At 43.9% G+C, this 23,802-nt stretch overlaps 2 protein-coding genes and 1 non-coding gene across 3 annotated transcripts in view; 1 reads left to right on the top strand and 2 right to left on the bottom strand.

Moving 5' to 3' along the window:
- Window positions 1–8,876: 8,876 nt before the first annotated feature.
- trnag-ccc (transfer RNA glycine (anticodon CCC)) lies at window positions 8,877–8,947 on the bottom strand. The gene has a single exon. It is a non-coding gene; the product is annotated as a tRNA-Gly (tRNA).
- A 186-nt stretch (window positions 8,948–9,133) lies between these two features.
- LOC109879688 (histone-lysine N-methyltransferase PRDM9) lies at window positions 9,134–14,433 on the top strand. Its single transcript, XM_020471852.2, has 7 exons — window positions 9,134–9,307; window positions 9,662–9,766; window positions 9,890–9,988; window positions 10,232–10,503; window positions 11,628–11,695; window positions 11,787–11,977; window positions 12,152–14,433. Exons 2-7 carry the CDS (start codon window positions 9,673–9,675, stop codon window positions 13,759–13,761), a joined length of 2,334 nt encoding a protein of 777 aa, XP_020327441.1. The 5' UTR covers window positions 9,134–9,307; window positions 9,662–9,672; the 3' UTR covers window positions 13,762–14,433.
- Window positions 14,434–14,595: 162 nt separating this feature from the next.
- Window positions 14,596–23,802, bottom strand: part of LOC109879687 (neurabin-2-like) — a 43,725-nt gene continuing 34,518 nt past the window's right edge. Inside the window, exons 5-11 of the mRNA XM_031835229.1 lie at window positions 21,640–21,744; window positions 20,073–20,205; window positions 18,440–18,592; window positions 18,116–18,169; window positions 17,751–17,980; window positions 17,426–17,519; window positions 14,596–17,118 (exon numbers count right to left, since the gene is read on the bottom strand). Of these exons, the coding sequence (XP_031691089.1) occupies window positions 17,068–17,118; window positions 17,426–17,519; window positions 17,751–17,980; window positions 18,116–18,169; window positions 18,440–18,592; window positions 20,073–20,205; window positions 21,640–21,744 (820 nt within the window). The 3' untranslated portion in view covers window positions 14,596–17,067. The remainder of the gene's footprint in view (window positions 17,119–17,425; window positions 17,520–17,750; window positions 17,981–18,115; window positions 18,170–18,439; window positions 18,593–20,072; window positions 20,206–21,639; window positions 21,745–23,802) is intronic.

The raw sequence follows: 23,802 nt of genomic DNA, 5'->3' as shown, positions 1-23,802 counted from the left end.
GTTTGCCAACTACTATCGGAGGTTTATCCGGGGTTTTGGTCAGGTAGTGGCTCCCATTACCTGACTGCTGAAGGGGGGACCTGGGGGGACTGCAGTGGTCAGCTGGGGCGACAGGGCTTTGGTCACCTGAAGGCTCTGTTTACCTCGGCTCCCGTGCTGGCTCATCCTGATCCCTCCTTAGCTTTCATAGTTGAGGTGGACGCGTCCGAGGCAGGGATAGGGGCTGTGCTGTCTCAGCGCTCGGGTACGCCACTAAAGCGCCGCCCCTGTGCATTCTTTTCGAAGAAGCTCAGCCTGGCGGAGCGAAACTATGATGTGGGAGACCGGGAGTTGTTGGCTGTTGTCAAGGCTCTGAAAGCATGGAGACATTGGCTTGAGGGGGACAGACACCCTTTTCTCATTTGGACTGACCACCGCAATCTGGAGTACATTCGAGCAGCGAGGAGACTGAACCCTCACCAGGCAAGGTGGGCCATGTTTTTCACCTGCTATTCTTTCACCCTCTCCTACAGACTAGGTTCCCAGAACGTTAAGGCAGACGCACTGTTCCGGATGTATGACACAGAGGAGTGGTCCGCAGATCCCACTCCCATTATTCCAGCTTCTAGCCTGGTGGCACCAGGGGTGTGGGCGGTGGACATGGACATCAAACGGGCATCACGTTCAGAGCCCACTCCTACCTAGTGTCCGGTATGTTTCTGTTCGATGTCCGCGATCGTTTGATCTGTTGGGCCCACACTTCACCCTCCTCTGGTCATCCTGGCATCGGTCGGACTGTGCGCTGTCTTGCTGGGAAGCACTGGTGGCCCACGTTAGCCAAGGACGTGAGGGTTTATGTGTCCTCCTGTTCGGTGTGCGCACAGTGCAAGGCACCTAGACACCTGCCCAGAGGGAAATTACAACCCCTTCCCATTCCAAAACGACCGTGGTCACCTGATTACAGTATTAACCCCTCGTTCCATGTGTTTCTCCTCAGGCCGGTGGTGGCTGGTCTGCTCCAGCAGTCCGAGATGCGGGAGGTTCCTCCACCCCCTCTGGACATCGAGGGGGCCCCGGCGTATACAGTGCGAGCCATCATGGACTCAAGACGTCGGGCGAGAGGCCTTCAGTACGTCGTGGAGTGGGAGGGGTACGGCCCGGAGGAGAGATGCTGGGTACTGGTGTGGGACATCCTGGACCTATTGTTACTCCAGGGATTTCACCGACTCCATCCGGATCGCCCTGTGTCTCGTCCCCCAAGGCCGGTGTCGGCGCGCTGCTGGAGCCGTGCCGCGCACCAGTGCATTCATCTCTAGGAGACAGAACGCGTCTCCTTCATGAGTGGTATGATGGCTGCGTTGTCCCATGGAGTTTATATTTGCGAACTACTGTTTGTACAGATGAACGTGGTACCTTCATGCGTTTGGAAATTGCTCCCAAGGATGAACCAGACTTGTGGAGGTCTGCAATTCTGAGGTGTTGGCTGATTTCTTTTGATTTTCCCATGATGTCAGACGAAAAGGCACTGCGTTTGAAGGTAGGCCTTGAAATACATCCACATGTACACCTCCAATTGATTCAAATGATGTCAAATAGCCTATCAGAAGCTTTTAAAGCCATGACATAATTTTCTGGAATTTTCAAAGCTGTTTTAAAGGCACAGTCAACTTAGTGTATGTAAACTTCTGACCCACTGGAATTGTGATACAGTGAATTTTAAGTGAATAAATCTGTCTGTAAACAATTGTTGGAAAAATGACTTGTGTCATGCACAAAGTAGATGTCCTAACTGACTTCCAAAACTATAGTTTGTTAACAAGAAATTTGTGGAGTGGTTTAAAAACAAGTTTTAATGACTCCAACCTAAGTGTATGCAAACATCTGACTTCAACTGTATAATGATTTTGCTGAGAAAACCTGGGGGGGGGGGGGGGGGGGCAAATTAAACCACCCCTGGGCCAAATTCAGCCCGTGGGATGCCCGTTGGTTGAACCCTGATGTATGGAATAGGGTGCCATTTCGGATGCAATCCTAATTTATGGCACAGTGGTTTCACTTTCACCTCACCCTGTGTTACTGTCACGCCCTGGTCGAAGTATTTTGTGTTTATCTTTATGTATTTGGTCAGGCCAGGGTGTGGCATGGGGTTTTTGTATTGTGGTGTGTTTTGTCTTGGGGTTTTGGTGTTGGTATTGGGATTGTAGCTTAGTGGGGTATCTAGCTAAGTCTATGGCTGTCTGGAGTGGTTCTCAATCAGAGGCAGGTGTTTATCGTTGTCTCTGATTGGGAACCATATTTAGGCAGCCATATTCATTGAGTTTGGTGTGGGTGATTGTCCTTAGTGTCTTTGTTCCTGTCGCTGTGTTAGTTGACAAGTATAGGCTGTTTCGATTACGTTTATTGTTTTTGTAAGTTCGTGTTTCTTTGTTCATTAAACATGGATCGCAATCTACACGCTGCATTTTGGTCCGACTCTCCTTCACTACTAGAAAACCGTAACAGTTACGTACACTTCTTTGAGGAGGGAACGCAACACCCCGCTACATCTCATCTCCCTGTGGAGTGAAAAAAGTATGTGATCGTAGGTCTAGGGAAGGACGACAGAGGCAGAGAAAAATACAGTTTACAGGGAATGTATTATTCCTAACACATGGTAATGTGGGAGAAAGGGTATGGACGGAACCAAAGCAAAGAAAGTTAAAGTTAAGGAATCCCCTCTCCTACCTTACCTGTCTTCCCACTTCTATCTTAAACTTTAGCACCACCTGGTGTGCTAACCAAAATACAGGAGCTTGTCCGCCTAGGTCTTACCTATTGTGTATAGACAGATTAAATACTACAGGTTATGTAAGCCCACAGGACTCTTGCCTAAACACTCCCAAGGTGCGTTCCCCTTCCCTCCCTCTGAGGGGGTGGCTACAAAATAATATCAAAACTTTCACTGACCGCCACAGCAACCAACACAGGACATAAAAAAACTCTCCTTTCTGGCGAAGGAACACAGGCTTTTACCAAGCTGTAGAAGGAGTTGGTAATTGAAGAAACAGCTGTGTCCCCTGACGAAAGGGAGGGATCAACGCTCCAATCAGCGATGGGGCCGACCAATCAGCTGCTTTAGGAATACAGGTACCTTACTGTAATTATATTTGAAACTTTTTGGTGCAAAGATTTCTAAAACTCAAAGTTTCTGGACTTGGTGCTTCTAGGGCAATTCAGGCAGATGTTAGAGGGTATTTTTTACTGAAGAATGGATTTATTTCATATGATTGTGTTTAGCTTTTTGTGTAATGTGTAATTGATGTGTATATAGATATGTTTAGTGTAATTGATGTGTTGATACAGTTGAAGTCGGAAGTTTACAAACACCTTAGCCAAATATATTTAAACTCAGTTTTTTTAACAATTCCTGACATTTAATCCAAGTAAAAATTCCTTATCTTAGGTCAGTTAGGATCACCACTTTATTTTAATGATGTGAAATGTCAGAATAATAGTAGATAGTGATTTATTTCAGCTTTTGTTTCTTCCGTCACATTCCCAGTGGGTCAGAAGTTTACATACATTCAAATAGTATTCGGTAGCATTGCCTTTACATTTTATTACTTGGGTCAAACGTTTCGGGTAGCCTTTCACAAGTTTCCCACAATAAGTTGGGGGAATTTTGGCCCATTCCTCCTGATAGAGCTGGTGTAACTGAGTCAGGTTTGTAGGCCTCCTTGCTCACACATGCTTTTTCAGTTCTGCCCAAACATTTTCTATGGGATTGAGTTCAAGGCTTTGTGATGACCACTCCAATACCTTGACTTTGATGTCCTTAAGCCATTTTGCCACAACTTTGGAAGTATGCTTGGGTTCATTGCCCATTTGGAAGACCCATTTGCGACCAAGCTTTAACTTCCTAACTGATGTCTTCAGATGTTGCTTCAATATATCCACATAATTCTCTTCCCTCATGATGCCATCTATTTTGTGAAGTGCACCAGTCCCTCCTGCAGCAAAGCACCCCCACAACATGATGCTGCCACCCCCGTGCTTCACAGTTGGGATGGTGTTCTTCGGCTTGCAAGCCTCCCCCTTTTTCCTCCAAACATAACGATGGTCATTTTGGCGAAACAGTTCTATTTTTGTTTCATCAGACCAGAGGACATTTCTCCAAAAAGTACGAACTTTGTCCCCATGAGCAGTTGCAAACCGTAGTCTGGCTTTTTTTATGGTGGTTTTGGAGCACTGGCTTCTTCCTTGCTGTGCGGCCTTTCAGGTTATGTCGATATAGGACTCGTTTTACTGTGGATATCGATACTTTTGTACCTGTTTCCTCCAGCATCTCCACAAGGTCCTTTGTTGTTGTTCTGGGATTGACTTGCACTTTTCTCACCAAAGTACGTTCATCTCTAGGAGACAAAACGCGTCTCCCTCCTGAGCGGTATGACGGATGCGTGGTCCCATGGTGTTTATACTTGCAAACTTTTGTTTGTTCAGATGAACGTGGTGCCTTCAGGTATTTAGAAATTGCTCCCATGGATGAACCAGATTTGTGGAGGTTTACAATGTTTTATCTGAGGTCTTGGCTGATTTATTTTGATTTTCCCATGATGTCAAGCAAAGAGGCACTGAGTTTGAAGGTAGGCCTTGAAATACATCCACATGTACACATCCAATTGACTCGAATGATGTCAATTAGCCTATCAGAAGCTTAATGATTCAAATGAATGATTCAAATGTAAAAGTTATGTAAATGATGATCACTGCAGACTGCTGCATGAATGTCAGTTGTGACACACCTGTACATGTAATTAAGCTTTAAATTAAATAATGTGAAGAAAATAAAATCAACATTTATCTGTTCATTCGGTATGCATTACGTTGTTGCTATTGGTCAATCATTAAAGGTATAATCACAAACTTCAGGTTCTGCTGTTTTTAAAGGTGACTTAATCTTCACCTTACCATAGTGTTTCAGGAAGGGTTCAAATTCATTCTGGACTGTCTTTCTCTGCAACTGGAACACAAACCGCTGCCACATGGGCATAATACTGTGTACAAGTAGATAGGAACACAAGCACCAAAGGATATCACTAGGTTACATTTACATGAGGTTACAAATAACATGGAACTTGGGCAGTGAACTGATTTGCACTTGAACACCGTGTCCACACCACTACTCAGCCTCATGGCATACAACAATACACTTGACATAGCTGCTGAAATTATATTTACAGTCATTTCACATACTGTTATCAGACATCAAAATAGCATATATGACTGGCAGCACAATAATCCTCCTCTTACTATAAAACTATTTAATCACTGGCAAGTTCTCTAAAGTATTTATTGTAAAACTAAAATGACAATTTTCTACAAGATAAGTGATCAATGTAAATAAAAAACAAATTGACAGGAAGCATTGCGAGCGATCAAGATGATTGTGACTCAGTGTGAGAGAGATGGCAGGAAACATTGCGAGCGATCAAGATGATTGTGACTCAGTGTGAGAGAGATGGCAGGAAACATTGCGAGCGATCAAGATGATTGTGACTCAGTGTGAGAGAGATGGCAGGAAGCCGCTCAGCTTGTCTTTGTTTGTTTTGGATTACCTTTAGTTGGGCCTTTTTCTAGTGTGGTTTATGTACATATTTATTTGGTCACCATGAACATATGAACAACCTGCTTGGACTGGCTCACCATGGGAGTCACAACTGAGCTGGCCCTGGACCTAAGGTAAGGTGTCTCCTGGGTACATGCTCATTCAACACCTGGTCACATACGCATCCTTCTCACATTAATGCACACGTTAAACCAGGTGGTCAAGAAAATATGTAGGGAATAGGGTGCCATTTGGGATGAACACCCAGACTTTACACTATAGGCCTTGTTACTGTATTAATTGCTAGCAGCGGGTGCTCCAACGTTACAAAAACACTGTTGTTACTGTTACTGACCTATCCAGCAGCAGCAAAACGTTGTACATTCCACAGTAGACATTCCGCTCTTCCATCTGCATGGCTGCAAACCTAGGGCTGGGATCCACCGCTACCCATGGAGCTGCATGGAGTTGGCAGCTATTGGCTGAAAAAGGAGCGGATTGGAAATGGTGAACTTTGAAAAGTGCACAAAGCTAAGACCAACCAAAATGTCAATGATCATTTCATTACATTTGGGTATGTCATTTTAGGCGAACATTGAAATAAATTGTCCGATCCTTAATCAAACGTGACATTCTTATCTTAACCATTCAGCAACACAGGTAACCACTGACCACTGCCTTTACAGGTTGACCTATGCCTATACTGATATTAATTCCTGATGGCAAAAACATTTCCAACAGGAACACTCACAGAGCTTTGGATCATGGCATGTCTCCTGGCCTCCATCTATGGAGTCGATGTCAGCAAGGGTGTAAAGTACTGGGGTATCTGTACTTTACTATTTATCTTTTTTGACAACTTTTAGTTCACTACATTCCTAAAGGAAATAATGTACTTTATACTCCATACATTTTCCCTGACACCCAAATGTACTCGTTACCTTTTGAATGCTTAGTAGGACAGGAAAATGGTCTAATTGACACACTTATCAAGAGAACATGCCTGGTCATCTCTACTGCCTCTGATCTGGTGGACTCACTAAACACAAACGCTTCATTTGTAAATTATGTGCTCCTGGCTATCCATAGATTTAAAAAAATATATATATATATGGTGTCATTTGGTTTGCTTAACATAAGCAATTTGAAATGATTTATACTTTTCCTTTTTTTACTTAAGTATATTTTTGCAGTTACATTTACATTTATGTCTATTTAAAACCAAATACTTCAAGACTTTTACTCAAGTAGTATTTTACTGCTTATATTTACTTTTACTCAAGTATGACATTTAGGTACCTTTTTCACCACTAGATGTCAGTCTCATTGTGCATGTTGACAGCCTCAAAGAAGCAGCTGGCCTGGATGAGAAGGTCCAGGTCCGGATGATCCTCCTGAGAGTTGAAAGAGTAGGTTGATTCTGGAATAGAGGTGTCAACCTCAGGATCATCATTCTCCAGCACTGAAGATAAACTATAATAAACTCTAAAACAACATCAGTTTTTCAAATAACAATTCCATAACCTTTTATAGTTTTGCATGGAATATGATTTTACGGTGTGTGGGGGGGGGCTCTAGATGGCGCGGTATGATTAACTTGAAAATGGAGACCGAAGTGCTATTACTATTAGCATGGTAAAATCTAACACAGTGGATGCATGCACACATCAAACTGCAAAACTGCTCATTTACATTTCCCTTTGACCTTCAAGCTCTATATATTACGGGGGACACTTGTCTTTTCAAGTTACCAAGGATGTGAAGAGGCTCTGCATTGCATAGACAAAGAATTCTGGGGTCCGCTCACCAACCAAGACTTCACAAAATGGGACAAACACCAAATTGAGACTCTGCACGCGGAATTCTGCAAAAATATCCTCAGTGTACAACGTAGAAAACCAAATAATGCATGCAGAGCAGAATTAGGCCGATACCCACTAATTATCAAAATCCAGAAAATAACCATTAAATTCTATAACCACCTAAAAGGAAGCGATTCCCAAACCTTCCACAACAAAGCCATCACCTACAGAGAGATGAACCTGGAGAAGAGTCCCCTAAGCAAGCTGGTCCTGGGGCTCTGTTCACAAACACAAACACACCCTACAGAGCCCCAGGACAGCAGCACAATTAGACCCAACCAAATCATGAGAAAACAAAAAGATAATTACTTGACACATTGGAAAGAATTAACAAAAAAACAGAGCAAACTAGAATGCTATTTGGCCCTACACAGAGAGTACACAGCGGCAGAATACCTGACCACTGTGACTGACCCAAAATTAAGGAAAGCTTTGACTATGTACAGACTCAGTGAGCATAGCCTTGCTATTGAGAAAGGCCGCCGTAGGCAGACATGGCTCTCAAGAGAAGACAGGCTATGTGCTCACTGCCCACAAAATGAGGTGGAAACTGAGCTGCACTTCCTAACCTCCTGCCCATTGTATGACCATATCAGAGAGACATATTTCCCTCAGATTACACAGATCCACAAAGAATTCGAAAACAAATCCAATTTTGATAAACTCCCATATCTACTGGGTGAAATTCCACAGTGTGCCATCACAGCAGCAAGATTTGTGACCTGTTGCCACTAGAAAAGGGCAACCAGTGAAGAACACACACCATTGTAAATACAACCCATATTTATGCTTATTTATTTTATCTTGTGTCCTTTACCATTTGTACATTGTTAAAACACTGTATATATATAATATGACATTTGTAATGTCTTTATTGTTTTGAAACTTCTGTATGTGTAATGTTTACTGTTAATTTTTATTGTTTATTTCACTTTATATATTCACTTTATATATTATCTACCTCACTTGCTTTGGCAATGTTAACACATGTTTCCCATGCCAATAAAGCCCTTGAATTGAATTGAATTGAATTCCTAAAAGATAGTTGGATTTGTGGCCAGTGGTGGCTGCGACTGAACAGTCCCAAGTGTCAACCATCTCCATCGCAAGTTTGGTGTCAAGTGGTCATATCTTCTGGAACACTTGGCTTCTGTCATGACCTGGTATAGGTGACATCTTTCCAAATGTCTCTTGCAGTACTTTTTGGATAGTTTCGAGAGTCTCAACACTATGGAACCGCACAGAATGCCAGTGAGGATAAAGTTGTTTCCGACTGGCTCCACTGCAACCTGTCTGGAACTTCAGTGTGTCTCTGTTGCTTGGTTGTTTCCATGAGACACAAGCGACAGCTTCAGAGGTAAAATGTTGCCTACTTGGCTGCTGAAAAGGAAACTCGAAAACAGAGAACATTAATGGGTTAATCATGTTTTGTTTCAAGATAGCAAAAACAGTGCGCCGCCCGGGAATCGAACCCGGGTCGAAAGAATGGGAATCTTCCATGATACCATTACACCAGCGGCGCAGTTAGGTATGAGATATATTTTAGCCTATATAAAGAATGTATAAATCACTTTAGACAAAGTATGCATGTTTTAGAGCGTATGAATAATACTCTGGTCATTAAAGCATCATCGATAGTTTAAAAAAATATATATAATTGTAAAAAGTCCACATTTAGAATCGATCGTTTGCAAGGTTTTCACTTCCGGTTCATGAAAAGGGCAACAGCCATAATCCGAACATTGTTACAAGCTACCCATGAACTTTTACCACAAAAGTCAAATCAGTTTTCCAAAAGTAACAAACACACTAGTACCTTAACGACAACTAAGACTATTACCAAGTAATTAGATACAGGTTTCAGGTGGATTCATTTATACAGGTTTGTCCTAACATCATTGTAAACACAATATTATGATAAAATTGCTAGCTAGCAATGTGGAATTAGCATTAACTGGCTAGCGAGAAAATGCTAATTACACATTGCCAGCTAGCATGTTTTTCTGTAGCTAGCTAGCTAACAACATTGTGTATTATGACATTCAGATATGTTTTGTTTTCGTTAGTAGCTAATGTTCATTGCACAGTTAAATTCATTCGTCAAATTGGTATAGAATCAGGACAAAATGGCTGTTGCCATAGTTTAACACACAGGGTGACGGTTTTGTCCGAATACATGGCTGTTGTGTTGTGCTTGCCTACACTGTAATTTTGCTACCCTACTAACCGACTACAGATCCTGCAGTCATGTCTGAAGAAGTGATCATCGTGGAGTGTGCAGAGATTGGTGCATCAGAAGAGGGATGTCAAGCCCAACTCATTACAGACAACGCCTCTGCAGGTGCGGTACTCTGGCTACAGTAGCCTAATTCAATCAGAGTTTCATATTCTGTTTGACATGTACTCCTATGTCAGGAATGTTTGTCATGTACTCCTGTTTCTCACTGGATCTGTGTTGTCACAGTGTTTCCCGACAGCCTGGTCCAGAATATATTGGTGAACACTGTGGTACAAGGCCAAGAGGAGGATCATGAACTACTAGATGACAACAGCAATGACCTCTGTGAGTGACAACAGATTCTGTGTACTCTGACTATCTTGAATTCAGAGGCTGTCAATGGTTTTTCCATGCATCTTTCAAATCATAGTTGCTTAGATCTACGGTTAGTAAGTGTAAGGCCTTGTTATGTCCAGTTTAGTTTACCACATGATTGTGTCATCTTACTGGAGTGGGAGAGTCCAGCATGAAGGACAGACTTCCTTGGATATCACACTGGTCTATCACTTTGTATTTTTATTTTTACAGATTGTGAGGAGTGTCATTCCTCCTACAAAGACCAGTGTGATATCCAAGATAGTTTGTCCTTCATGCTGGACTCTCCCACTCCAGTGGGCTTACCCCAGAGGGCCCTCCTCACCCTACCACACGGGCTGGTGGTGGGCAGGTCCAGTATCCCTGGGGCAGGCCTGGGGGTTCTAAACCAAGGAGCAATTGTGGCCCCAGGAATGCACTTTGGCCCCTATGAGGGGGAGGTGACCACCAGGGACAGAGCAGTAACAAGTGACTACTCCTGGGAGGTGAGTACTGATGGATGCTTTTTTCAAATTGCATTTATTTAAGCTTTATTTAACCAGGCAAGTCAGTTAAGAACAAATTCTTATTTACAATGGGGGCCCACCAATAGGCAAAAGGCCTCCTGTGGGGACAAGGGCTAGAATTAAAAAATAAAATACAAATATAGGACAAAACACACATCCAGGACAAGAGAGACACCACAACACTACATGAAGGGTTGAGTCGTGCTTAAGAACCACCCTTAGCTGTGTATATAGGCCAAATACCACACCCCCTCTGGCCTTATTGCTTAAGTATATTGAGTGAGTTAACTTCAACTGTGCCTCCAAATCTTTTTTGAAAATCGGCGCATATGTGCCTGCAATTCTACATCACAAACATTGGAATTGCGGCAGCTTCACCCGGGACATCCATCATCTCTCTGCCACAGCACTGTGAACCACAGCAGATTGAAGCTTGTGATTGGTTTAGTAAGGGACCAGGACCAAGGCGATTGGATGCGTTTGTAAAGAAACTTAGGGGTTGCGTTAATGCACAATTATACATTTTTTACGGAGGATAAAGATTCAATGCATAACAAATATCTTGCTGTGTTTTGTAAACGCAGATGTAAAATACTTCTATTGTAATTTCTCCTCAGCATCAGACTAATTTTGTGCTTAAGTTGCACTTCTCCACTCAGATGAGAGTTCATGACCATGCTCTGACTGATGTATATCTACTTTTCTCCCGTGCTTTTCGCAGTCTAGCCAGCTTACATTTCTCTGATAAAATGCAAGATTAACTTTTAAGAAAAACATAAAAAAATGTAGCTTACTACATTTTTTTTTCTGGAGCATTGTCTCTATGCTCTGTCTATCTGAGCATGGTCAGCTGACATTATGGGCGGCAGGGTAGCCTAGTGGTTAGAGCGTTGGACAAGGAACTGAAAGGTTCCAAATTCAAATCCCCATGCGGACAAGGTGCAAATTTGTTATTTGCCCCTGAACAGTCAGCACTGTTCCTAGGCCGTCATTGAAAATAAGAATTGGTTCTTAACTGACTTGCCTACTGTAGTTAAATAAAGGTAAAAACATCAAATAAAAAATGTGTCCGTATTCTTTATAAAGCACTTGTCTATTTTCAGGTCTGGAACAGTAAGGGTGAATCTGAGTACATTGATTCTGCAAGAGACACTCATTCCAACTGGATGAGGTAACTTGTGTTGTAGAACGTATCATATTTTACACGGCACCTGTCTGTCTGTTATGGAGTGCTTAGTCCCAGTGCACTCTCTCTCTTTTAGGTATGTTAACTGTGCTCGTAATGAAGAGGAGGGTAATCTCATAGCACTCCAGTACAGGGGGATTGTTTTCTTCCACTGCTGCCGCTCCATCCACCCAGGAGATGAGCTCCTGTTTTGGCCTGGGGGGCGATTCATCGACAGGTTTAGGGACCCCTCTGACCAAATCTGGCTCCGAAAGAGCACCCCTTCAGGTACTTATCATCCCCAGTCTCTTTTCACAACCTTGCTCTGGCATTAGGCATCTAGAAGGTTCTGTGAGGGTGTATAAGAGATAACAATAATAATAATACATTTCTCCAAAAAGTTTAAAGAAAGTCATTTTAGTTTAATAAGACCTAACCTTTTCTTCTTTCTCTCCGTTTTAGAGGTTAATACAGATTTATCGTCTCAGGTTTTCCTCTGCTGTCAGTGCCAGCTTTCTTTCACCACTGAGACCTACATCCAAAGACATAAAGAGCAATTACACCCTCTGGACCTATCACCAGCATCTGCACTGAGTGAGCTTGAAAATCACCTTTCTAAAAGTAACATGAACCCAGACCCTATGTCGTGCTCTGTCTGTAAGTTGAGCTACCGGTGCCATCAGCATCCTAAGAGCTTTAAGAAGGGCCACGTCCAGAGAACCATGCGAGCTGTCCACTCCAACGTCAGACCCTACTGCTGCCCCCTGTGTAGGAAGTGTTTCGCTCAGGGGTACGACCTGGCAAGTCAACAGCTACGAGTTCACGGAAGGAAGAAGAAGCCTGGAGTGGTAGAGGTCAGAGGTAAGGAGGTCAGAGGTGAGAGTTCGCTCCCGCCTCCTGACAGCGCCTGGGAACCCGAGCCTCCGTCCAATGATCAACCTACAGAGACCCAGACAGGGAGAGCTTCCTCACAGAGACTGAGGAACCTCAGGGTAAAGTCCACCAGGAACTCTAAAGCCAAAACTAAGGCAAACACACCAAAACAAAGAGAAACCAGTACCAAGAAGAGGTTCCATTCAGATCCCAATCCAGATGCTCTGGACATGGAGGAGGAGAGGATAGAGGCTGTAGGAGAGGCACAGTACAGCTGCAGTGATTGTCAGAGAACCTTCGGCAACCCAGAGTCCCTTAAAGCCCATCAGTGCATCCGGGTCGTGGTGGGGCCCCCGCTGTACTCTTGTTCTACATGCAGGGTTACCTTCAAACGGTACACCACCCTGAAGAAGCACAAGGTCAACAAGCACCCGAAGGAAAATATGCTTTATTGCTGTACCCACTGTGGGAGGTTCTTCAGTCAGGCTGCCGGTCTACAGCACCACCTGGATGCAGAAGTATGTAAGGACATACAGCTGAGCTCTAAAGCTGTTCCTTGCTCCTACTGCCAGTTCTCCTTCACCGAGGAGAGGTACCTCCGGAAGCACGTTAAGAGACACCACCCTGATGAGCATGTCTCTCAGGCCACAGGCCTGGGCTCAGGGCTAATTCAGTCGGAGCAGAAGGCAGGAGAAGTCCACCTGTGCTTGCAGTGTGGACAGAGCTACGAGCACGCTCAAAGCTTCAAAGCACACCGGTGTTTCCAGTCAGACGCAGCCAAACTGCACTTGTGCAATGACTGTGGGAAAGGTTTCTCTTGTTTCTACAGCCTTAAGCAGCATCAGCGGATTCACACAGGAGAGAAGCCATACCGCTGCTCTTACTGTGAGAAGTGTTTTAGCCACTCTGGACATCTGAATGTGCATGTGAGGATACACACAGGGGAGAAATCTTTCCTGTGTACTGAGTGTGGAGAGAGTTTCCGTCAGTCTGGGGATCTGAAGCGCCATGAGAGAAAACACACTGGGGTGAAACCATGTACCTGCCCTGAATGTGGGAAAAGCTTCAGTCGACCTCAGAGTCTGAAAGCTCACCTGATGCTGCACAACGGAGAGAGACAGTACAAGTGTGATCAGTGTGGGAAAAGCTTTTCACGAAATTATCACATGACGAGACACCATGAAAAGACACACTCATAATTTAGTTGTACCACACATACACTATTGACTATTGTGTTTCTTTGAAAGCACTTGGTTAAGTTGATACATACCCATTGCAACATTCACGGCTGAGAATACCAGTACATTCTACAACAATTCATGTAAAATAATGTGATTTTTGTTCATACTTTGGTTTTCTAAGAAAATAATGTGTTAAAGGCACAAGTCCTTACACCATGGCAACCCTGCCTCCCTACAAGCTATGGGTATTGATCATGTTCCAGCCTCAATTAGCTATGTTTAGACTGTTGTGGTTCATTTTTGCTGTGTTCTAGTGTACTATAAAATAGATGGCTCTCCCATTCTTAATACCTAGCCCAGTCATATTCAAGGTTAGAACTACCTTTCTAGGGATTCTGATAATTCTAGCCTTGAGATGCATTTTTGATAGCATATCTACAGTATTTCACTTTTGAATGTGTATAGTATTGTTTACTAGGTGTTGTCCAATGAATTCTGTAACCACTCCCTCTTCAAATCAGGGTTGATTGGAAAAAGCTGTTCAAAAGAGGACATTGTATTGTCATATCTTTGTACTCCCTGACGAAGGCCATACAGCCGAAAGGCGTCAGAGTTTTTAAACTCTGTTTTCAATGTTTTTCCATTGAACATGTCATACAAATAAAGGCTTTTTAATGAATTATATGAGGAGTGCCTTGGTCTTCCTTTCTTTTTGATGACCATTGTGTTTATTATTCATAATATGCCATTTCCAATTTAGAGTAGAATATATCTCTATTGTCCCTGGAGTATAATTCAGCTTGTGATCTGAAGATGATGGAAGAAGTTATAAAAAAATAACTGACTTCAGTATCACAGTTCACCATTTATTGCACAAAACAATGCAAAGCATGTGCCCTGTCCAAGCCTAAAATCTGATGAAAACACTCATGAGATACAGTATGTGTTAATTTGATAACATTATCTAACACTGTCTTCATGAAATCCCCCAGGTCTAGCCTCTCTGAAATCCATTCCTCCTTTCCATTCCTCCTTTAAATAAAGGTAAAATAAAAAAATCATCAACACTTGTTTCTTCGCATTGCTTTTCTCCAATACCTCACATATGATGTTTATGGGGAGGAAGGTTTCATCACCTTCAAAGTCCATGGTTGTGTTCACGATGGACAAGTTCAGTTATGCCTAGTCCCTCTTTCAGTCCATCAGTCACCAGTTCTTGTGTCTGCCATTCAGCCGGTGTTGAACACATCTTTGATAACATTCACATAAAAAAAACGCTAAGATTCCAATCATGTCATGTCCCTTTGTGGTACAGCACATATGGAGGATTCTCTCCTTTTTATAAGGAGTTATGGAAGTTGAGTTAGTTAAATAAGGTGTTATTACTGAAGGTTTAGTATACTCTTACTGAATCCCATCAGTAGCCATTACTGGATAGTGGAGTTGACTAACAATACACATACTGTATGGCTGTGGCAGCAGTTGACTGCTTGAAGTGTCAAACTCCTGCATAAGTTGGATTCCTGATGTAATTGTAGGAAATAGCCTCTTCTTGCCCCTTTCATTCCAGTGACGCGCCAAACATTCAATCAAGCTACACTACCCTTCAAAACATTTGGGGTCACTTAGAAATGTCCTTGTTTTTGAAAGAAAAACTAAATGTTTTGACCATTACAATAACATCAACTTGATCAGAAATACAGTGTATACATTGTTAATGTTGTAAATTACTATTGTAGCTGGAAACAGCTGATGTTTTTATGGAATATTTACATAGGCGCACAGAGGCCCATTATCAGCAACCATCACTCCTGTGTTCCAATGGCACGTTGTGTTTGCTAGGCAGAGTTGCAAAGAAAAAGCCACATCTCAGACTGGCCAATAAAAATAAAAGATTAAGATGGGCAAAAGAACACAGACACTGGTCAGAGGAACTCTGCCTAGAAGGCCAGCATCCCGGAGTCGCCTCTTCACTGTTGACGTTGAGACTGGTGTTTTGTGGGTACTATTTAATGAAGCTGCCAGTTGAGGACTTGTGAGGCGTCTGTTTCTCAAACTTGACACTAATGTACTTGTCCTCTTGCTCAGTTGTGCACCGGGGCCTCCCACTCCTCTTTCTATTCTGGTTAGAGACAGTTTGTGCTGTTCTGTGAAGGCAGTAGTACTCAGTGTTGTACGAGATATTCAGTTTCTTGGCAATTTCTCGCATTCATTTCTCAGAACAAGAATAGACTGACGAGTTTCAGAAGACCGTTCTTTGTTTCTGGCCATTTTGAGCCTGTAATCGAATCCACAAATGCTGATGCTCCAGATACTCAACTACTCTAAAGGAGGCCAGTTTTATTGCTTCTTTAATCAGAACAACAGTTTTCAGCTGTGCTAACATTATTGCAAAAGGGTTTTCTAATGATCAATTAACCTGTATTAGCGAACACATTGTGCCATTGGAACACAGGAGTGATGGTTGCTGATAATGGACCTCTGTACGCCTATGTAGATATTCCATTCAAAATCAGCCGTTTCCAGCTACAATAGTCATTTACAGCATTAACAATGTCTACACTGTATTTCTGATCAATATGATGTTATTTTAATGGACAAAAAATGTGCTTTTCTTTCAAAAACAAGGATATTTTTAAGTGACCACAAACTTTTGAACGGTAGTGTATATCTTCTTCAGTGTGGACATTTGACTAGTTACACATCTTCCTCAGTCACATAAGCACCAACTGTTGAGTCCATTATGCCGTACTGTATATGTTAAATGTTATACATATATTCATAAGAATACAAAGCAAACGTTAGTTTTATAAACCACATACAGTATTACAGCTGTACAATGACAACCCAGAAAATGAAATGGCACTTACAAAATAGGCAAATAAAATAAAGACATTTGATTTGTTTTGGCAATTGAAATCAAAAGCCCGGTCTTCTAATTCGCCCAAAAACACAATTTGGGATCAAATTGTAAAATACTGAACATTAGGAATGAAAAATTAGGAACAGCAACAATTAGAGCTCCATGGACGTTCTTGTCAGTATTTTGGAATATTAAGAAAAAGGTTGATTAAACTGTGTGTCAAACCAGTAGTTATTGGCAATATTACCAGCTGGGAAATCTAAAAACAAAACAGGATTGAAAGAGTTGTTACATAAAGAGACTACATAAAGAAAAACAAAGCCTGAGGGTACCTGTATTCGACCGCAAACCAGGCTAAAGTTTGAGACAAGAAATACCCTGGGTCCACTGCAAGTACAATAACACTATCCTCTATTCACTTCTGGCAATCCTTGAAGAGACTCTCTTAGAAAACAAGGCTTTTATAAAGGTTCAGATTTCAGTTCCTCAACCCTGCATTCCAGGTCTGCTACCTGCAAACAAACACAGAAAGTTATGGTTACGTTTGTGTATTATAGATGATGGACTACTAGAAACTTTCAATTGTTACCATAATACATTCAATCAAGTTTCTCAATCACAAAGTTGTCTGCAACTGCCAACGTTCTGTGTAATCAATGGTCTCCCTGATGGCTGCACACGATGACATTTATAATATAATAATATATGCCATTTAACAAACAGTTTTATCCAAACTGACTTACAGTCATGCGTGCATTTATTTATCATATTGGTGACCGCAGCGGGACCACACATCCAACCATCAGTCTACACTATTACCTGTTCATGGAGCTGTCCTGACTCCTCCCTCAGTGATGCCTCGGCCCCGTCCTGAAGACAGCGCTGAGTCTCCTTCTTCAGGTACTCAATCTCCCTGGAGAAGAGCCATCACAGAGACACCAATCTAAAACCACGTGTATTTCCACTGTAATGAATGAGCTCTGAGAAAAGCCTTGGGGCTGAAACATTGGAAACATTGCCGCAGACTGAACAAGTTCTACTTTATTTTCTATGAATCACTGTAATTAACATAATTTTATATTGACCTGTTATGTACAACCTTACCACACTCTCAATGCATTGTGTGTGTGTGTCCCGGCCTTACTTCTGCTGGTACTCCTTGATGAGGCGTTTGGCCTTGCTGTACTTGCGCTCCAGAGCCTGGTACTGGGCCTGGGTCTCCTTCAGGTGCTCGTCCACAGCCTGACACAGACTCTGGGCCTCCATCCAGTAACCCTCCAGCTTCTCCATGCGCTCCTTGTTCTCCTGCAGGGTCTGCTCCAGCTGGGTCTTGTCCACACGCCAGCGCTGCTTGTCCTGCTTTGCATGGTTCAGCTGGGAGTGTGGAGAAGCACACACATGCACATGTACACAGACAGGCAGGGGATGAAAACTGTAAAGGCCACTGTATATCAACTTGCCATATTTACAAAGAAACATTAGGACATAATAAGAATGACATAATATAACCTTTCTTTTCAGCTGTTGGATCTCTGCCTGTGTTACAGCGTGCTTTATGTGAAGCTGAGGAGAGAGAGAGAGAGAGAGAGAGAGAGAGAGAGAGAGAGAGAGAGAGACAGAGACAGAGACAGAGACACAGGAGGAGAGACACAGGGAGAGAGACACAGGGAGAGAGACACAGGGAGAGAGACACAGGGAGAGAGACACAGGGAGAGAGAGACAGAGAGACAGAGAGAGGTGGAGAGAGAGAGTGAGTGAGTGAGTGAGTAAGTAGTGCACTGCATAAGGAATAGAGTGACGCAGGCCTTTGTCTTTAACTTTGTCTTCTCTCACTTCCTGGTACTTATGGGCCAGCTTCTCAGGGTCCGTCTCCAGTGGAGAGATGTCCTCGTTCTCAGCCAGGTCAAACACCTCGATGGCAGAGGGATGTGTGGGGCTGACCTCCTCCTCATCATCCTCCTCCTCGTCAGTACCATATTCACCACCCTGGGGGAAGAACGGACAGGTGAGCCTGAAGTCTCGATTGGGTCTGGGGTTTTCCACAATGCCTCCAGGTCTTAACTGAGACGGCCAAAGTGTCTGCATATTTGAAAAGGTTCAATATAGTTCCATCTGTCCATCCATCCCACAGCATTTTTATAATTGCCTGTGACTGCTGCCTCTACAAGAGCTTCATGGTTGTTTCTCTATTGGTACGGAGACTGGCCACTAGATGGCATATAACACCAGTGAAGCAGGTCCCTAGATAGGGAGTGAGAACACATCAGAACTAAACCTCAGCCATTATGCTATCATTCTGCATGTCATTGTAATAAGATGGAGAATATAAGAATGTCCTGCATCCTCATAGGATTTTGATTGCATAGAGGTCATCCTCGTTGTGGTAGGTGATGACATTTACATTTGAGTCATTTAGCAGACACTCTTATCCAGAGAAACTTACAGTTAGTGATTCATTTTTTAAGATAGCTAGGTGAGACATCAACACATCACAAGCGTATCAAGTACATTTTCCCTCAACAAAGTATTAATCAGCAAAGTCAGAGCTAGTAGGAAAAGACAACTGCCTTTTTGAGGGGGAAGTGGGCATCTGGGGAGCTGTGAAAGTTATATAAGATACTCTTCAATAAGGTAAGGTGCCAGGACAGAGAACAGCTTGACTTTAGGGGGAACCTGTTATTGGGGTACCAGGACAGAGAACAGCTTGACTTTAGGGGGAACCTGGTTCCACCATTGGGGTACCAGGACAGACAAGAGCTTGGACTGTGCTGATGACCTGAATCAATTGTGGGTTGGAAGTCCTATATAATGTCTACCCCAACAACCCAGAGAGGAAGTGGCCAGAACATCATAAACATAATAAAAAAAGGAGTCCTAGGGGGACATAATTTAATTGATCTTATTTGGCCTAGGCTCTCTGAACTGACCTGTTGGCGTGCATCAAAGGGAACCCTATTGTCTATGTAGTGTACTACTTTTGACTAGTCCATAGGAAGAATAGTATATTTTGGGAAGCAGACTTGTGTTTATACTGTCTGCAGGCTACACTGAACAGTAACAGCGTACCTATGGACACACGCCCATTCAGCTCACTCAATACAGGCACCGGCTTTTGGTCCATTCTGACAAAGATGCGATTGGCACACATATCTTAATCCTAAAGCTGAGGGGAAAAGAGAACACACAAAGGCAACGATTGACCTAAAAAGCTTCATAGTCATTTGAAAAATTCAAATAGTGATCAGGCTTCTATTTCTGTCTCTAAGCTGGCTGTGTTCAGGCTCGTGTTCTTTTGGGCACACAGTAGCAAAACCTTTTTCAACATAAAGAAAACATCTGTTTTCTTATTGGACTAGTCTTTCTGTCCATCTGTACTGTACCTCTTGGTTGCCCGTTCACCGGCTAATTTGGTTGTAGACCTACCTATGCTGGATGTAGACTGATTGTAGACTGGTTGGAGACTTACCTCGTGGTCCTCCATGTACTGGCTGTAGCGTTGTTCCATCACCTCTCTCTGCCAGCGCTCCTGTTCCAGGGTCTGTTGGATCAGCTGGGCAACCTCACTCTGTTCGCCCGGCTTCTCTCGACCAATCAGAAACCTGCATAACATTACACAGCTTTATAAAAGGTCTTCCTATGTGGACTGCAATAAGAGGAACCTCTATGATATGGTTCCTTAGCAAGAGGTGAAATAATTTTATAGCCCGTTTCAACATTTAAATTATTTTGACTCAACATATGTTCTGTTTTTCAGTGTAATACCCTCCTCAGCTATGTAAAAAGAATCGGAGCAGTGCAGTTCAGAATGAGTACCCATAAGTCAGTCAGTTATCAAGACCACCATAACAATTCCCTCTGCTAACTATCATGTAATTAAATGCTAACCAACACAGTTCCCATCCTCAGCCATCCATCCATTCCTCTGGCTGACATTTTTATGAATAGGACTGACCGCCTGACCGCCTGACCGCCTGCCTCAGCCCTTCCTTCCACGTCTACCCTGTTCTATAATTCATGAGCAATCTCTGAAGAGGGCTCTGATCTTCGACAAGTCACACAACACACACACACACACACACACACACACCAACAATTACCCCCATAGCTCCACTGACGACTAGTTCCTGAATAATGAATGAATGAGCCTATAGGACGACAAAGGAGTGTTGGGGATTGGGGAACTCTGGTGCCCCATTCAGTCAGCCACAAATAGACCCCTCTGGCATTTCGGAATGATAATTGTGTTGATGCCTGCTGTGAGGATGATGGTGATGTTTTTATGCTCTGCTGTGGTCCAAATGTAGAGTTTCAGCTTTGTCTGTGGTTCTGTTGCTATATCTATGAAGGGAAGTGTTGGCTCTTCATCATACTATCATCATGGCCCTATTTGGCTAATGATGAACACTCTGCGTGACCTGATCTATGCAGTATGTATGTGGGAGGATGTGATAACTGACTGACTATGGGTACTAGACTATGGGTACTAGATCGGTTGCTAGATCGAATGCTCGAGCTGACAAGGTAAAAATACGTTGTTCTGTCCCTGAACAAGGCAGTTAACCAACTGTTAACCAACTGTTAACTGCCGTCATTGTAAATAAAAATGTGTTCTTAACTGACTTGCCTAGTTAAATAAAGGTAAAAAAATATATATTCTGAACTGCAAATTCTTACATAGCTGGAAAAACATCTCTCTCAGAGCATATAATGAGTCATTTTGAGTCTAAAGCTGCTGCAAACTAAGAAGAACATGTCTCCAGAAAACCTTAATGGTGTCTGACATCACGTTGTACAACACAAAGAAGAGATCAGACTTGATGGGCCCAACTTCATACAGGGCCAAGCAATTTAACCTGCCTGTCTATTTTCAAGTGTTTGAGAGTGACGTCCATCAAAGCAACTCTATTCTTTCTCAGTAGCTCATTGTTTTAAAATTGCTTTAAAAAGGTGCTGTAGTTGGGCCCTAGTCAAAAGTAGTGCACTATAAAGGGAATAGGGTCATTTGGGATGAATCCCCAAAACCGTATCCTCACTTGACGGTGCCTGTGGTGTTCCTGAGGACGGAGGCAGCGAAGGTCTGGGTAACCCCCACCAGACTGGTCCCATCCACCTCCACTATCAGGTCATTCACCTGGATCCTGGGTGGAGAAACACAAAGCAGCACAACAGCCTCAGGACTCGTATAACATGCTTACTTTTTCAGCCATCTTTTATTCAACTTTTATTATATACAGGTTTGTCTCATTGAGATAGAAATCTATCTTGCAAGCGAGACATGCTCACACAAGGAACCATATCAAATCAGCTAGCTAGACCAAGATGTGAATACTACTACTAGATACACTAGTATGGCTCATCTCACATGCTTGATAGCTTCTTACATTATTAAATTATCATTAATCATTAAATTCAAGGACTAGCATTTCGCGCAATTACAAATTGGTTTAGACATGACAATTCTGCTGGCTGAGAAAAGAGATGAATATTATGGCCCCCATTTCCCTGGAAGAAGTGGTATTCATTTATCTCTTAAACCAGGGTTTACCAATCTTTCCTACATTGGCTCACCTGATCCAATTAGTCAAGTGGGTGGGAGGGGGACTGATAAGCAACCTCAGTTGCTGGGCGGGATGGGAAGGAGTGGGAGGCATGCTTTCTTCGGGTCAGGGAGGTGGGGTAGGGTAGATGAAGATGCCGGAGGAGGGGGGCTTGGCGGTGTGGAAAGGGCTCGGAAACATGGTTTCCAGTGGGTAGGGAGGATGCAGGCGTGTGGATGGGGACTGAGGGGGTTGAGGGAATGGGTTGGGGAGGGGGACTGAGGGAGTGGGGACTGAGGGGGTTGAGGGAATGGGTTGGGGAGGGGGACTGAGGGAGTTGAGGGAATGGGGACTGAGGGGTTTGAGGGAATGGGTTGGGGAGGGGGACTGAGGGTGTTGAGGGAATGGGTTGGGGAGCGGGACTGAGGGGGTTGAGGGAATGGGTTGGGGAGGGGGACTGAGAGGGTTGAGGGAATGGGTTGAGGAGGGGGACTGAGGGGGTTGAGGGAATGGGTTGGGGAGGGGGACAGAGGGTTGAGGGAATGGGTTGAGGAGGGGGACTGAGGGGGTTGAGGGAATGGGTTGGGGAGGGGGACTGAGAGGGTTGAGGGAATGGGTTGAGGAGGGGGACTGAGGGGGTTGAGGGAATGGGTTGAGGAGGGGGACTGAGGGGGTTGAGGGAATGGGTTGGGGAGGGGGAATGAGGGGGTTGAGGGAATGGGTTGGGGAGGGGGACTGAGAGGGTTGAGGGAATGGGTTGAGGAGGGGGACTGAGGGGGTTGAGGGAATGGGTTGAGGAGGGGGACTGGGGGGGTTGAGGGAATGGGTTGAGGAGGGGGACTGAGGGGGTTGAGGGAATGGGTTGGGGAGGGGGACTGAGGGGGACTGAGGGGGTTGAGGGAATGGGTTGAGGAGGGGGACTGAGGGGGTTGAGGGAATGGGTTGAGGAGGGGGACTGAGGGGGTTGAGGGAATGGGTTGGGGAGGGGGACTGAGGGGGTTGAGGGAATGGGTTGAGGAGGGGGACTGAGGGGGTTGAGGGAATGGGTTGAGGAGGGGGACTGAGGGGGTTGAGGGAATGGGTTGAGGAGGGGGACTGAGGGGGTTGAGGGAATGGGTTGGGGATGGGGACTGAGGGGGTTGAGGGAATGGGTTGGGGAGGGGGACTGAGGGGGTTGAGGGAATGGGTTGAGGAGGGGGACTGAGGGGGTTGAGGGAATGGGTTGGGGATGGGGACTGAGGGGGTTGAGGGAATGGGTTGGGGAGGGGGACTGAGGGGGTTGAGGGAATGGGTTGAGGAGGGGGACTGAGGGGGTTGAGGGAATGGGTTGAGGAGGGGGACTGAGGGGGTTGAGGGAATGGGTTGGGGAGGGGGAGACTTTATATTCTTTATCTGTGTATGCATTATTTTTGTGTGTTTTTTGTTTTTGTGGCAGCCCACAGGTACAAGAAATACAGTTTGTGAATATATGAAATGCAAATATGATAACTGAATATATGGATATCACTGAATTAGAATGACTTTGAATGTTAAACATGTACCTGTAACCCCCTTCTGAATGACAAACTAAATTAAAAGTTGGTCACAAAAAAAGATGATGAACTCATGCAGAACTTGTTCAGGTAATCTGCCAGGAGTATAGAAGAACAAGCCGTAGAT

Source organism: Oncorhynchus kisutch, linkage group LG11 (genome assembly GCF_002021735.2).
Source record: "Oncorhynchus kisutch isolate 150728-3 linkage group LG11, Okis_V2, whole genome shotgun sequence".
Lineage (NCBI taxonomy): Eukaryota > Metazoa > Chordata > Actinopteri > Salmoniformes > Salmonidae > Oncorhynchus > Oncorhynchus kisutch.
This window is presented reverse-complemented; position numbering and strand designations above follow the sequence as displayed.